The sequence below is a fragment of the Hibiscus syriacus genome, unplaced genomic scaffold, assembly GCF_006381635.1.
Source record: "Hibiscus syriacus cultivar Baekdansim isolate YM2019G1 unplaced genomic scaffold, ASM638163v2 tig00110159_pilon, whole genome shotgun sequence".
In the NCBI taxonomy this organism is placed as follows: domain Eukaryota; kingdom Viridiplantae; phylum Streptophyta; class Magnoliopsida; order Malvales; family Malvaceae; genus Hibiscus; species Hibiscus syriacus.
In genome coordinates, this window is record NW_024062607.1 from 997,832 (window position 1) to 1,011,321 (window position 13,490).

Here is a 13,490-nt window from a genome sequence, read left to right on the forward strand (position 1 = left end):
CTGGTTGGTTTGCCAGAATTGTGCCACTTCCAACGAACGTGTACTTGCTGCAGGGTCTTCGTCCAGTACACCATTACACATCTGAAGCCCACCACTAGTATGGGCAAGCTGGAAATTATGTCCAGCAGAATTTAAAATCAATGCAACTTGCATATTGTCTTCGTCTCTTCGACAACAACCATCATTTTCACATCGCATTCCAATAACCTCATACAAGCTGTCTCCATTACACAAGTTTTAACGTTCCTCTTGACAAAGCGAAGCATGTGAATTAGTCATATTAAAATCAGCCTCGGGACCTATACCAACATCACGTTCTTCCCTAGCAAATGGAACAACAACTGCTCTCTAGTATTAAATTCGAAAATTCTAAAAAATTTCGGTTATTCAAAAATTAATCGAAATTTATTCGGTTCAGCTAATATTTTCGAAGAAAAAAAAAATTTAGTTCGGTTAACGGTTAAAGAAAAAAAAACTCGGTTAATTCGGTTAATGGTAGTTCGGTCGGTTCGGCCACCGAATTAACCGAATGAACAACCCTACCAATACTCGTTTAAATAAACGTTTATACTAAACGAGGATACTCGTTTCCCCGCGGTTTTCCCCGATTACCCGATGGGGATCCCCGTTTAAATCCCTACGTTTTTTAAACGGGGACGGATACTGGTTTTTTAAATGGGGACAGGGAGACCAATATCCGACCCGAACCCGGCCCGTTGCCATCACTACTTAAATACATTATTATCTCTCCAAATTATACCCTTTGTATTGAGCTACTCCTTAAAATATTTTTCGATATTTTATCCCCTAAAGTTAAAAATGTTACCTTGATTATCCCAAATCACTAATTCTGTTAAAAAAGACACTGGTAAATTAATATTAAGTCCCTCAACTATTCTCATGGCTTTATTTTAGTCACCCAAGTATTTTCTTTAGTCTGCTAACTTTTTTTTTACAAAATCATCACTAGACTATTTTTTGTCTCACGACACTTGTGACGGTTCTCCAGCAAAAACAGATTGATAAATGAACCCATGTTGTTGTTGCTGCTGCTTTTAAGACTAAACAAAATCATTTGTTTGTTGATTTACAGCGACGAACAGAGCATTGGTTGAGGGAAGTAAAGAAGACGATTTGTTTGTCTTCTAGCTTCCATGTCGCTAGAAGACGATTTGTCCACCATTGAAGCAAATAATTGAACAGGTTCCTGACGTTGTTGAGGGCTACAAATCTTTTTGTGAGATCTTTGTGACATGGAAGCTTCACCAAAACCTGAACTTAAAAAACGAATGGCCGGGGCATTCCATATCGTATATCCTAAAACAAGGAACTAAATTGCCGTCAAATCTTCTAGCGCAATGAACTTGCTGTAATTGAGACAAATCATCAAACAAGTGGTGGGCAACAAAAAATGAAAACCATAGAATAAAATACCAGAAAACTAAGAGTTGGGTAATGTTTATACAATGGTTTTGGGTGCTTTGGTGCGAATTAGTTGCTCGAAAATATGAGAAGCGACATTGTTGGTTTTAAACGTCACCTTCGAATCAAAACTTTTAAACAAAAACAAAGATATTTTTTGAATTTTTTTTTATTTTCTAGTTTAGATTGGTTTGGCTCTTATCCAAAAAAAAACATGGTACAGTAAACAAAAAGACTTAAAATACACTGAGATATCCTGTAAAGTATTTTTTAAAATGTTTTAATCTTTTAATTTTAAATCATTATCTCGCTTGTCCTAGATCGTTAACACCATTAAAAAAAATTACGAATCAATCAAAACACACTATGTTACCTCTTAATTCTTATTTTCTTTATCTAAATAAATAAAAAATAATTAAAAAATAAAATTATATAAAATATCAAAATTACCCTTCTTCCTCGCCCCACTCTTTCTCTCAGATAATAGTAAAAATTAAATTTAGATTGTGTTGGTACGAGACGTGCCGCGATCTTATCTTTCTCCTTTAATAGTTCTAATATTACAGAATGAAAATATTTTGTGGAAAAAAAATTCATTGATAGAATCATTGTTTCGACCATGATCTAAATTTATTGGTTATGGCTTATATATCATATTAACTGTAGAGAAAAATAAAAAGAATTATCCCATTCACATATATAAAATAGATATTCATAGAGAGTACATCGATTTTTTTTTTATATAAAAATAAATCGATATATATTCTAAAAATCATACTTACGAACCAATTTACATCAGTGATTAAAAGAATTGTATTTATTTGTAAATGTCAAGGGTTCGAACACCAGCGGCTGCAACAGAATGATTGAACATTCATTATCAAATGATTGAGAGTATTTTAATAGATACTATTTTATTTTATAATCACTTTAGCTTAATAAAAAAAGAACTACTTTACTTCGTAATCACTTTAACTTAAAAAAATCATACTTAACTAAAGGTTGTTCCTCTATTTTCTTTTTAAAAAGATATAAATTAAACTCACTCATTGACCTAGATTATTTTAGTCGAACTCGAATTATCAATGAATAATAAAATTTCCTTAACTACGGGACACTAATTCTAATCCTATATTCTTAAATACATACTAATTATCATAAACTTGCTATAATTACAATGAATTTGTCGTCAAATAAAATTTGTTTAATTTGAGTAAGTATGTTTGTAAAGTAGGGATGGCAAACGGACGAGATCAGTGCGGATATCCCTTCTTAAATCCCCATACCTATCTAATATTTTCATATTCACCACTTACCCATCATCCACGACGAGTAAAATTTTTAAATTCACACCAACCCACGCATGTACATTCTCAAATCTACCCTCACGTCCACTACCCAATTGGATATCTATCACCCATCTTGTACCCACCTATACATGCGCATACTCGTCTGACAACAACTTCGCAGATTACATAAGCAACAAAATATAAAACAAACACATCCATTAAGAAGCATAATAAAATAAAGGCTTATTTCATAAATAAGTATATAAAGTATACTCTTTTTTCATTTAAGTACTTAGGTGGCGTTTGGTTCGCTAGAATGTTTATGAGGGAATTGGAATTTGTGAAGGAATTGAAATCTGTAAGAATTGGAATCCAATTCCATATTCTGTTTGGTTGGCAGGAAATGGAATTGGAATCCAATTTCATATTCTGTATTCTAATTCCATTTCCTGCTTGGTTCGCATATATGTCAGATGAATTTGATTTCAGTAATGTAAAATGACAAAATTGTCCTTCCTGTTTTTTTGCTTTATTTTAGTTTATTTTACAACTTACATGTAGTAATATATTATAAAAAATTAAAAAATATTAAAATTTCATTTTATTGATTGATTATTCATTTTAATAAATTATAAAAATCATGCTAATAAACATTATAAGTTAAAATCATCGCAATCAAAATATGTTAATAAGTTACCAAAAGATAGAGCAATATTTCTATACATTCCAATCGGAGTATGTTAATTAGTTACCAAAAAATATATCAAAAACTATTTTTATTCAATATATGAATTAGAAACTCGACCCGACACGACTCAAAATAATAAAAAAATTATTTTTATTCAATAAAAACATTGACTTAATTGAAAAAAAATTATATATAGAGGGGTATTATTGTAATTATTTCTAAATATATAAGATAAAATTATATATTTTTTTCGGGTCGATCCGGTTTTTTTCACCCTAAACCCGAACCCAACCACACCTGACCCGAATATCACACTTAAAAAGCCCCGACTCGACCCGAATATCACACTTAAAAAACCCGACCCGACCCGAACAAAATAAAGTTTCATCCTACCCGACCCGAATATATGAATTAGAAATCCGACCCGACCCGAAATAATAAAAAAATATTTTTATTTAATAAAAACAATGACTTAATCCGACCCGACCCGAATTATATATATTTTTGGGTCGGTTCGATTTTTTCACCCTAAACCCGAACCCGACCCGACCCGAATATCACGCTTAAAAAAACCCGACCCGACTCGACCCGAATATCACACTTAAAAAACCCGACCGAACAAAATAAAGTTTCATCCGACCCGACCCGAATATATGAATTAGAAATCCAACCCGACCCGACCCGAAATAATAAAAAATTATTTTTATTTAATAAAAACAGTGACTTAATCCGACCCGACCTGAATTATATATATTTTCGGGTCAGTCCGGTTTTTTTCACCCTAAACCCAAACTCGACCTGACCCGACCCGAATATCACACTTAAAAAAACCCGACCCGACCCGAATATATGAATTAGAAATCCAACCCGACCCGACCCAAAATAATAAAAAATATTTTTATTTAATAAAAACAGTGACTTAATCCGACCTGACCTGAATTATATATATTTTCGGGTCGGTCCGGTTGTTTTCACCCTAAACCCGAATTTGACCCGACCCGAATATCACACTTAAAAAACCCCAATCTGACCCGACCAAAATAAAATTTCACCCGACCCGACCCGACCCGAATATATGAATTAGAAACTCGACCCGACCCGAAATTAAAAAAATATTTTTATTCAATATATGAATAAGTTACCAAAGGATTGATGATGGTAGTATGGTCAAATTTCAATTCCCTCCAACAATGGAATTGAATTCCATCATTTTTTGGATGAAATTTACTCTCTCATTTGATAGAATTGAATTTCATCAGAGATTCCAATTCCCTTGAAAAACTTGAATCAAATATGGGAAAGTGATGGAATTAGATTCCAATTCCCACCAATTCTAATGGATTCCATTTAACCAAACGCCACCTTAAAGTATTATTCGGTCAAAATAAATACCTAAAATCATCTTTTTAGTCAAAATAAGTACCTAAACTATTCAATTTTTTATCTAAGTTCTAAAAAAGTTAACATATAGAATTAATTAAAGAATACATTAGGTACTTAAATGAAAAAAAAATTGGATGCCTTAAGTAGCTATTTTGACAAAAAAAATATATACTTTATGTACCTATTTTGACCAAAAAATATACTTTAAATATTTGTTTTGATTAAAAATACTTTATGTACTTAAATAAAAAGGTTGTATACTTTAAGTATTTATTTGCTATATAAGCTTAAAATAAACCAATGATTAATTCAGTTTATACCCTAACATTTAGTTAAATTACAAGTTATGTCCTATAAAATCTTAATATTTATAGAACAATATTTGAGATTATACCTAAATTTATAATGGTCCAAAATTTATATGGTAGGTAGTTAATGGACAGACGGATGTGGGGCGAGTAGATGCGGGGCGGGCAGATGCAGAGTGGGTAAGGTCTTAAACCCGTCACCTACCCACTACCCACGTCGGATATGACTTTTTACATCCATACCCGCTCACTATCCACGGCGGATATGACTTTTTACATCTATACCCGCTCACTATCCATCAAACTTATATCCATCTCCGCTCTAATTAAAACGAATACGATGTAAAATCTATCAAATTATACCCGTTTGTAATCATATAGTAGAGGGACTAAGCTTTAAGGAATAACGCTACTCTAGCTTTGGAATCACTTCTGCACAAAATTTAAAGCGATCAAATAAATAAGAGTGGTTGTAGGTACGTATTTAATTTAATTAGCGTACATGATTGTTTTTTTTCACTTCATATACGTTATTGTTTTGTTCACATTAAACAGTATCTTTTCAGAAAAAAGAAAAAAAGGTAGCAGAGAAAAGCATTATTATATAGTTGTAATTAAACAATATAACTATTTACATACAATTAGTTGGTCTAATTAAATGAGGTACTAAGTTTTTTAAATAAAATTAGGGGTTCGAATCTTGATATTTACAAATGGAGTAAACTAGGTTAGGAGGATCATCCTCGCCTCTACAGTACCCAATCTGAATTAGTCGATTAATAGATCGAATATCAATAATTAATTAAAAAAAATAACATGACTGTTTTATTTTGGTCTTATATATTATAACAGTGTCCCAAAAAGAGCCCACAGTGGAGCGCGTAGAATGCGCGTCATGTAAACGATTTAAACTAAATCAAGAGCTAATTACCTCATCCATCCTCAAAATATAACTTCATTCTAAATTGATCTTTATATTTTAAATTAAAAATTTGCGAATCTTATTCTAAATGCTCTTTAAATTTTTAAATATTCAATCTTATTTTCAAACTATTGATATTTTGCTAACTATATCTCCAATTAATAAATCTATTATTAAAATTATTGATTGTCATGTAAACGTTAATATGTATTATGTAATAATATGTCGTAGCATAAATAATAATTAATATTATATATATATATATATCTTTCAAAATTATTATTTAAAATGAAATTAAAAGATTCTTTGATTTTTATTTTTGTTACCTTGATTTGTTTATAATTTTTTTACTTGTTTTAAAGTTAAATCATTATTTTATTTAAAATTATCATTTATATCACATTATATTATTACACAATACATACTAGTGACAATTAACGGTATTTATATCTAAAGTAATCTCTACGTTAAGAGTATATGATAATGTAATTTTTTATAAAAAAAAACATTATCATACACTAATAGTTTGAAATAAAATTGGAAAGATCACAAGTTTAGGATCGATTTAAAATGAGAGTTATAATTTAGGATAAACTTGAAATACTTAAAAAATAGAATCAAAATCCAAAATTAGAGATATAGTTTGAGGACATGAAATATACAATTAACTATAAAATTAAACTTAAAAAAATCTAAAATATCTTATTATTTATATCTAAAAAAAAGAGTAAAAATAAATAAAAATCTTAATTCACAGAATCTTATCAGTTAACCAAATTAAACCAAAAGGTTAGTAATATTTGAAAGCCATCACATGCGGCGAGGCAGGCTCGTCACACAAATTACAACCCAGATGACCGTTGTTAGGACAAAACTTGTAGAATTCATCCAACGGTCACTTTTCAATAATTAGCCGTTGCCTTTAAAAAAAATACTCATCCATCCCCCCTTTTCTTTCAGACAGACTTTATCTATCTACCTGTATTTGTAAGATCTCCGCTTCCACAGAGAGAGAGGGAGAGCCGTTTAAACTTCTTTAAATGCTCATTCACTCGCTAATTTAAAGAGGTTCCACTTACATACATTGGCCTTGTTCATTTGGAGGGGCTGGTGCTTTTGTTTCTTCTTTCAGATACACGGAATCGATAAAAAAAATGGAACATTTATCTGACGAGAACAATCCAAATCTCACCAAACCCACAAGTTTTCAAGGTATTTTTTTGGTTTCAGTTTCTTCTCAGTTCAATATTCAAATCTGGGTGTGTTTACTTAACCCACCCACCCCATGGATCTAATAACGTGCTTGTTTGGTGTTATAGGTTGCAGAAAGTTCGTGCAGGAGATTAAGCACAACAGGAGAGCTTTAAGTGTGATTAATCAGAACTTAGTGGGAGCTAAAGCATACCCTTGTGTTGTTAATAAGAGAGGCTTGTCAAAGTAATATCTCTCACTTGCTTTATTCTTTCATCTTTTAATTGTCTCTCTTGAAAATATCTGATGATTGTTTTCTTTTTTTCCCCTCAGAAGAAATGAATGTTTTGGGGACAAGCAGGTTGATTCTGTGCATAGACCTATTACCAGGTTAGAGATTTGAAATTTCAACCCCCTTTGTTCAAGTTTCTCTTTTGCCTTCCAGCTTGCTTGTCAGATGAGCAAAGCCGCAAAGGTGTAAAAGATTCAAATTTTGGATCTTAGATCTCAGTCAACTAGAAAAGTCGCGTCTTTTTAAAATCATTTACAAATCAAAATAGCATACGAGGATAATGTTCAAACTCATTCTTTCATTGTTGATATTCAGGAAGTTTGCTGCCCAAATTTCCAGTACTAGTCAACGGCATTGCCCCGAGGTACGACGAATGAGAGTAACCTCACTTACTCGAGTTCGAGTAACATAGACAAAGGTATCATTTATAGATTCTGATGGCTTGTCCTTTGAACAGGAATCTAAGAAGCTGAAACCATCAGTTTCAAGCTCAAATGAGTTTGGAGATTGTATATTCATAGATGTGGAGGAAAATAAGGCATGTGTAGACCATCCAGTCCCCATGTTCTTAGAAGAAGCAGAAACTAGCCCAAGTGAAAACGATGAGATTGAGGAAGTGGAAATGAAGGATATAGTTGAAGAGCCGATTGTTGATATTGATGGCTGTGATGCAAAGAATCCACTGGCAGTCGTCGAATATGTTGAAGATTTACATGCCTATTACAGAAAGATGGAGGTAAATAACATTCCATATCCATTTGTTTTCCTAAAGCGAAATTTTAGTTACCATGTTTGTCAGTTCGCTGTATGCAGAATTTTAGCTGTATTTCACCTAATTACATGGAGCAGCAATCCGACATTAATGAGAAAATGAGGGCCATACTGATCGACTGGCTTATTGAGGTATTTGAAGTGTTCCCTACCGAATCAATGCCATTAATGGTAGCGGTTGGTTCTGGTTCAAACTTTTAATGACATAATTGGCTTGCAAAATCAACAGGTGCACGACAAATTCGACCTCATGGGGGAGACATTGTTTCTAACGGTTAATATCGTGGATAGATTTTTGTCTCGACAAACAGTGGTGAGGAAAAAGCTTCAGTTGGTTGGACTTGTAGCTATGCTCTTAGCATGCAAGTACGAGGAGGTTTCTGTTCCTGTGGTGGGGGATTTAATCCTTATATCTGACAAAGCTTACACCACGAAAGAAGTTCTGGAAATGGAGAAATTGATGCTCAACACATTGCAATTCAACATGTCATTCCCAACACCCTACGTTTTCATGCGGAGGTTCCTCAAGGCGGCTCAGTCCGACAAGAAGCTCGAGCTTCTGTCGTTCTTCTTGATCGAGCTGGCACTGGTGGAGTACGAGATGCTTAAGTTCCAACCATCTCTGCTAGCAGCTTCTGCGGTCTACACTGCTCAATGCAGTCTGTATCGGTTCAAGCAATGGAGCAAGACGTGCGAGTGGCTTAGCAGCTACACAGAAGATCAGCTATTGTGAGTATTTTTTTTTTTCATTTCTTGCCAACAAAATCAAGTTACTGATGATGTTTGTGTGTGTTTTTGTTGTTGCAGAGAGTGTTCTAGATTGATGGTTGGTTTCCATGAGAAGGCGGCTACAGGGAAACAAACAGGGGTACATAGAAAGTACTGCACATCCAAGTTTGGTTTCACGTTAAAATGTGAAGCAGCGATGTTTTTATTAGAGTCCCAACAACGACCATAGCACATGCAGCTACTGATTGACCTTACCTGATTTGATGAAGAGAGAGGACACCTAATTTTAATAAATTTGAGCAACTTTGGGTTGTTTGAAATATCTTTACAACTATGGTTTAAGTATGTTCAAATTGAACATACTTTTAATTCTCTCACTAATTCCAACCTTTTAATTTATTTTTACTGAAATTTTCGCACCATCTTTGGAGTTGCACAAAAAAGTACCCATCCGGTCCCCCCACTCAATCACAAATTCCATTGCAAATTCTTCATTCCGAGCTTTGGTGTCCTCATGGCTAATAACAAAATATTCTTGTAGTAAATTTTGGATTATAATAAGCAATCTAGTAGTTGCTATGCTTATGCTATATAGTTCGAAAATGCGTTACTGCTTTCGTTTTGACCCTGCCATTATTACTTTTATTTCTAATCTTTGAAGACGATGAAGTTGCCAATCTTTTAATATCCTCTGCTTCTTGGTCTCACTGCACCACTTTTCTCCGCCGCAAATTATGGCCACCCAACCGGTCCCGGCAACTCCTTTTGGTACTTTCGAACTTTGAAATTTCATGAAACCTGCGGTTACACTCCACAAATTCACCAAATTGAAAACAGAATTTGTAGGAAGAAACGTGAAAAGGCACAGGAAGTGCCAAAATCTGTTTCTGAAACAGAAAAAAAGGACTTAAAATTTGGACATCGATGTGTAGCGTAACCTGCTACACTGCTGGCAGAACCTCTGGCGAATGCCCCTAACCAAAACAAAAGCAGCCTTAGCGTGTGACTCGCAGACTCTGTTCCGCCGATGATATTGCTTTGCATCTTTCAAATCGGCACCACATTCGTCAGCTTGACAACCACCGGCAGCATCCGTGCAGCAGCTTCCAGAGTGTGAGTAGCGTATGAAAGTCGTACTCTCGAATCTCTCTCGAGGCACCACCCTTATCATGACTCTCCTCTCATCTCTTTGCTCCTCATCTTCACTATCTGTCTCTCTTTCTTCCTCCGTAAATCCCATGTCATCTTCCTCAACCCCATCAAACGGCCTTTTACCCATTTTCATAATAAACAATGATAAAAAAAAGAAACTGAAAATGAGAATCGTCTAAAGTTTAGGGTTCGTTGATTTGAGAGAGCTGAAAGAAGGAGAAGAAAAGTACAGAAGTGGGTGGGTAACGAAAGAAGACAATGGGATTAACAGTGAGAGTGGCCCACCATATAAAAGAGGCAAAGTGTGTGTCATATATTACGTAGTCGGCAACATAAAAGGTTTCAGTTTTGAGGGCGACGGTACCTGAGTGAAACCGGCGATGCTTAGGGAAAGGCAAAATGGGGTTTGATAAGTTTGAAGATTTAACGGTTGAGAATCCGGGGGTGCATGTAACGTAACATAATCACGTTTGTTCAATGACAAGACATTGACAAATGTAAGAAAACTTGGGTTGCGGACACTATAAGCAAGAACAACTCTGTGGCGCGAGCTGTTTCTGGGAATTTTGTTTTGTCGGAGATAGCTGACTCAGATTAAAGGTATAGGCAATTTTATATTAAAAACCTCAAATAAATAATTATTAAAAAAAAACTTCATAAATTATTTGAAAGAATAATCTTTAAATTGTCCACATCGAACGACCTCGAGACATGATACATCTGACTTGAAGGTATTTTTCAGGTAAATTAATAAAATAATTAGAGGATACAACTTCACATTGTCACCGGTTATACTACTGATATATCTGAAACACGCTAAATGTAAATAGTCAATAATATCCGCATCGGACAGTGTCACACGATTTTATATAACATTCTAATACGTCTTTATATCCCTACGAAATATAAATATTAAAAATTATTTAAATACCAAAACAAATAGACTAAATCAATAAATAAATAGTAAAAATAAAAAAATAATATTAATTAATTTATCTCATCATTTCGCCTCCAATAATTGAATATGTGACTTCGATTATGTCTTAATAGATTCGTCATCATTATATGAAATCTTTGAATATATAAAAAATGATAGGTGTGGTGATGAATAGGAGTGGAGGTAGTCCTTCTCGCACCCGGAGAAGTACAGTTTTAAATGTAACTCACATCCTGCAAGATACGAGTTACATTAAAATACGTAAAATTTATTTTGTTCCCAGTACCTCATAGTTTGTAAGACACGATATTACTTTATCTTTTAAATTTTAAAATATATTATAATTATAATATTATTAACTATTTATTTATTTATTTAATATTTTACACATATAATTTTTCATTATTCAAAATTTACAAAATATATTATAATTATTTTTATAAAATATCTATTTTAATTACTATATTTATATATTATTATATTTTAATTATTTATTATATTTAATAATTAATATTAATAATAATTATTATTATATTTATTTATTATATTCATTTAATTTCTACGTTTTAAATTAGGCTATTATACGAAATTCGAAAGTATCTTGCGCTTTGCAGATCGCGAGGTTCTTCATAAATCTCGCGATATTTTGGATCATAAAGTTTATCTCGTGTTTCGTAATGCGCGATGCCATTTTATATAATTGTTTTATTGGCTTACCTGGAAAATGTATCCGCATCGAATGTATCTCGTGTGTTGGAGGGTGCAATTATTTAACAGGCGATTTGCAGGCCGCGAGGTCGTCTGATGTGGACGATTTGAGGGTTATTCTTTCAAATAATTTCTGGAGGGCCCTATTTCTTTAAATAATTATTTATTTGAGTTTTTTAATATAAAATTACCAAAGGCATACACGTATTAGGATGGATGATTCTTGTGCGTTCGATAAGCGGCGATGAGCACTATTAACGATTAGTACCATTAATTTAATTTATAAAATTTAAAATTTCAAATGACTCAACGTATAATTATAAATTAGTTAAAAATTTAAAGGTAAATTATTTAAAAGTAGAGGGTAAATTATACCACTGATCACCTAATTATTGCTCATTTTCATTTTAACCACCATTTTTGAAATTTTGTCAATCAAGTCACTCAACTACTTAAATTCATTCAATTAAGTCACTTAACGTTAATATTGAAATTAAAAATATAACTTTTTTAAAAATCTAAAATTTTTAAAATCTTAATAAAAGAATATAAACGTCTATTTTCAAGTCGAAATCTTCTAAATATCTAAATCTTGAAATTAGAATTCTTAAATTTTAAATTCTCATATCCAAATTCCTAACTTAAAATGTTGTCGTATTTCATTATATGGCCCACATCGATAGGATAATGAATTTGATGTAGATGTTTGTGAATGAGTTAAGTACCATAGGGGAATTAACGACAATTTACGAGCAATTACAAACAAATTTACCAGAGAATTGATTTTACGACAATTGATTAAATGTCAGAGGAAAATTTATTTTACGACAATTGCAAACAAGCAATTTTACAGCCAATTGAATTTAAGATGAGTTCATTTTAATTTATTAATATTAGGATCAAATTGATAGAATATATAAGTAACAATGATCAAATGTGTAATTATATCAAATATTTTAACTGCCACGTCAACTTCTCCGTTAAATATTAACAACAAGTGACTTAATTGAATGAATTTAAATAGTTGAGTGACTTGATTGAAAATTTTTCAAAAATGGTGATAAAAATGAAAAGGAACAATAGTTAGGTGGTCACTAGTATAGTTTACCCTTTAATTTTAAATAATTTATCTTTAAATTTTTAACTAATTTATAATTATAGAATACTTTATAATTTTAAATTTTATAAATTAAATTAACAGTGCTCATCGTTAATGGGATTCATCGAGCGCAGTATAATTTTCCTATTAGGATTTCCCTTTATCCAGTTTTTCCTTTTTTGTTCATATCTCATAGCCCAAACTCCAAACACAAAGTGAGGGTCGGCTAATGACCCATTTCTTTTTTCTTTTCTTTCTAATGTTTGTAAATGATTTTTAGTCGTAGGGGACGTGTTTAAAAAGTTAATTATGAATTTAAGCAGCAGTTCCAATAGTAATAGATAATGGATGATTCTACACTCGACGAGCAGTAGTAAATATTACTAATGACGAACACTATTAATTTAATTTATAAAAATTTAAATTCTAAAGGATTCAACATATAATTATAAGTTACTTAAAAATTTAAAGATAAATTATTTAAAATAAAGGATAAACTATACAAGTGACAACCGAACTTTGACCCTTTTCATTTTGACAAATATTTTTAAAATTTTGTCAACCAGACCACTCAACTATTTAAATACGTTCAATTAAGT

At 32.3% G+C, this 13,490-nt stretch overlaps 1 protein-coding gene and 1 pseudogene across 1 annotated transcript; one reads left to right on the forward strand and one right to left on the reverse strand.

Annotated features, from left to right (window-relative positions):
- The first annotated feature begins 7,022 nt into the window (after positions 1-7,022).
- LOC120216247 (G2/mitotic-specific cyclin-2-like) lies at positions 7,023-9,387 on the forward strand. Its single transcript, XM_039213729.1, has 8 exons — positions 7,023-7,224; positions 7,332-7,449; positions 7,537-7,593; positions 7,811-7,859; positions 7,953-8,231; positions 8,309-8,398; positions 8,496-8,995; positions 9,074-9,387. Exons 1-8 carry the CDS (start codon positions 7,167-7,169, stop codon positions 9,222-9,224), a joined length of 1,302 nt encoding a protein of 433 aa, XP_039069660.1. The 5' UTR covers positions 7,023-7,166; the 3' UTR covers positions 9,225-9,387.
- A 29-nt stretch (positions 9,388-9,416) lies between these two features.
- LOC120216249 lies at positions 9,417-10,373 on the reverse strand (annotated as a pseudogene).
- Between the last annotated feature and the right edge of the window lie 3,117 nt (positions 10,374-13,490).

Coding starts and splice junctions, on each gene's coding strand:
- LOC120216247 (XM_039213729.1), top strand. CDS start 7,167: ATGGAACATTTATCTGACGAGAACAATCCAAATCTCACCAAACCCACA. Junction 8,399..8,495: donor TGATCGACTGGCTTATTGAG/GTATTTGAAGTG, acceptor CAAAATCAACAG/GTGCACGACAAATTCGACCT. Junction 8,996..9,073: donor TACACAGAAGATCAGCTATT/GTGAGTATTTTT, acceptor TTGTTGTTGCAG/AGAGTGTTCTAGATTGATGG.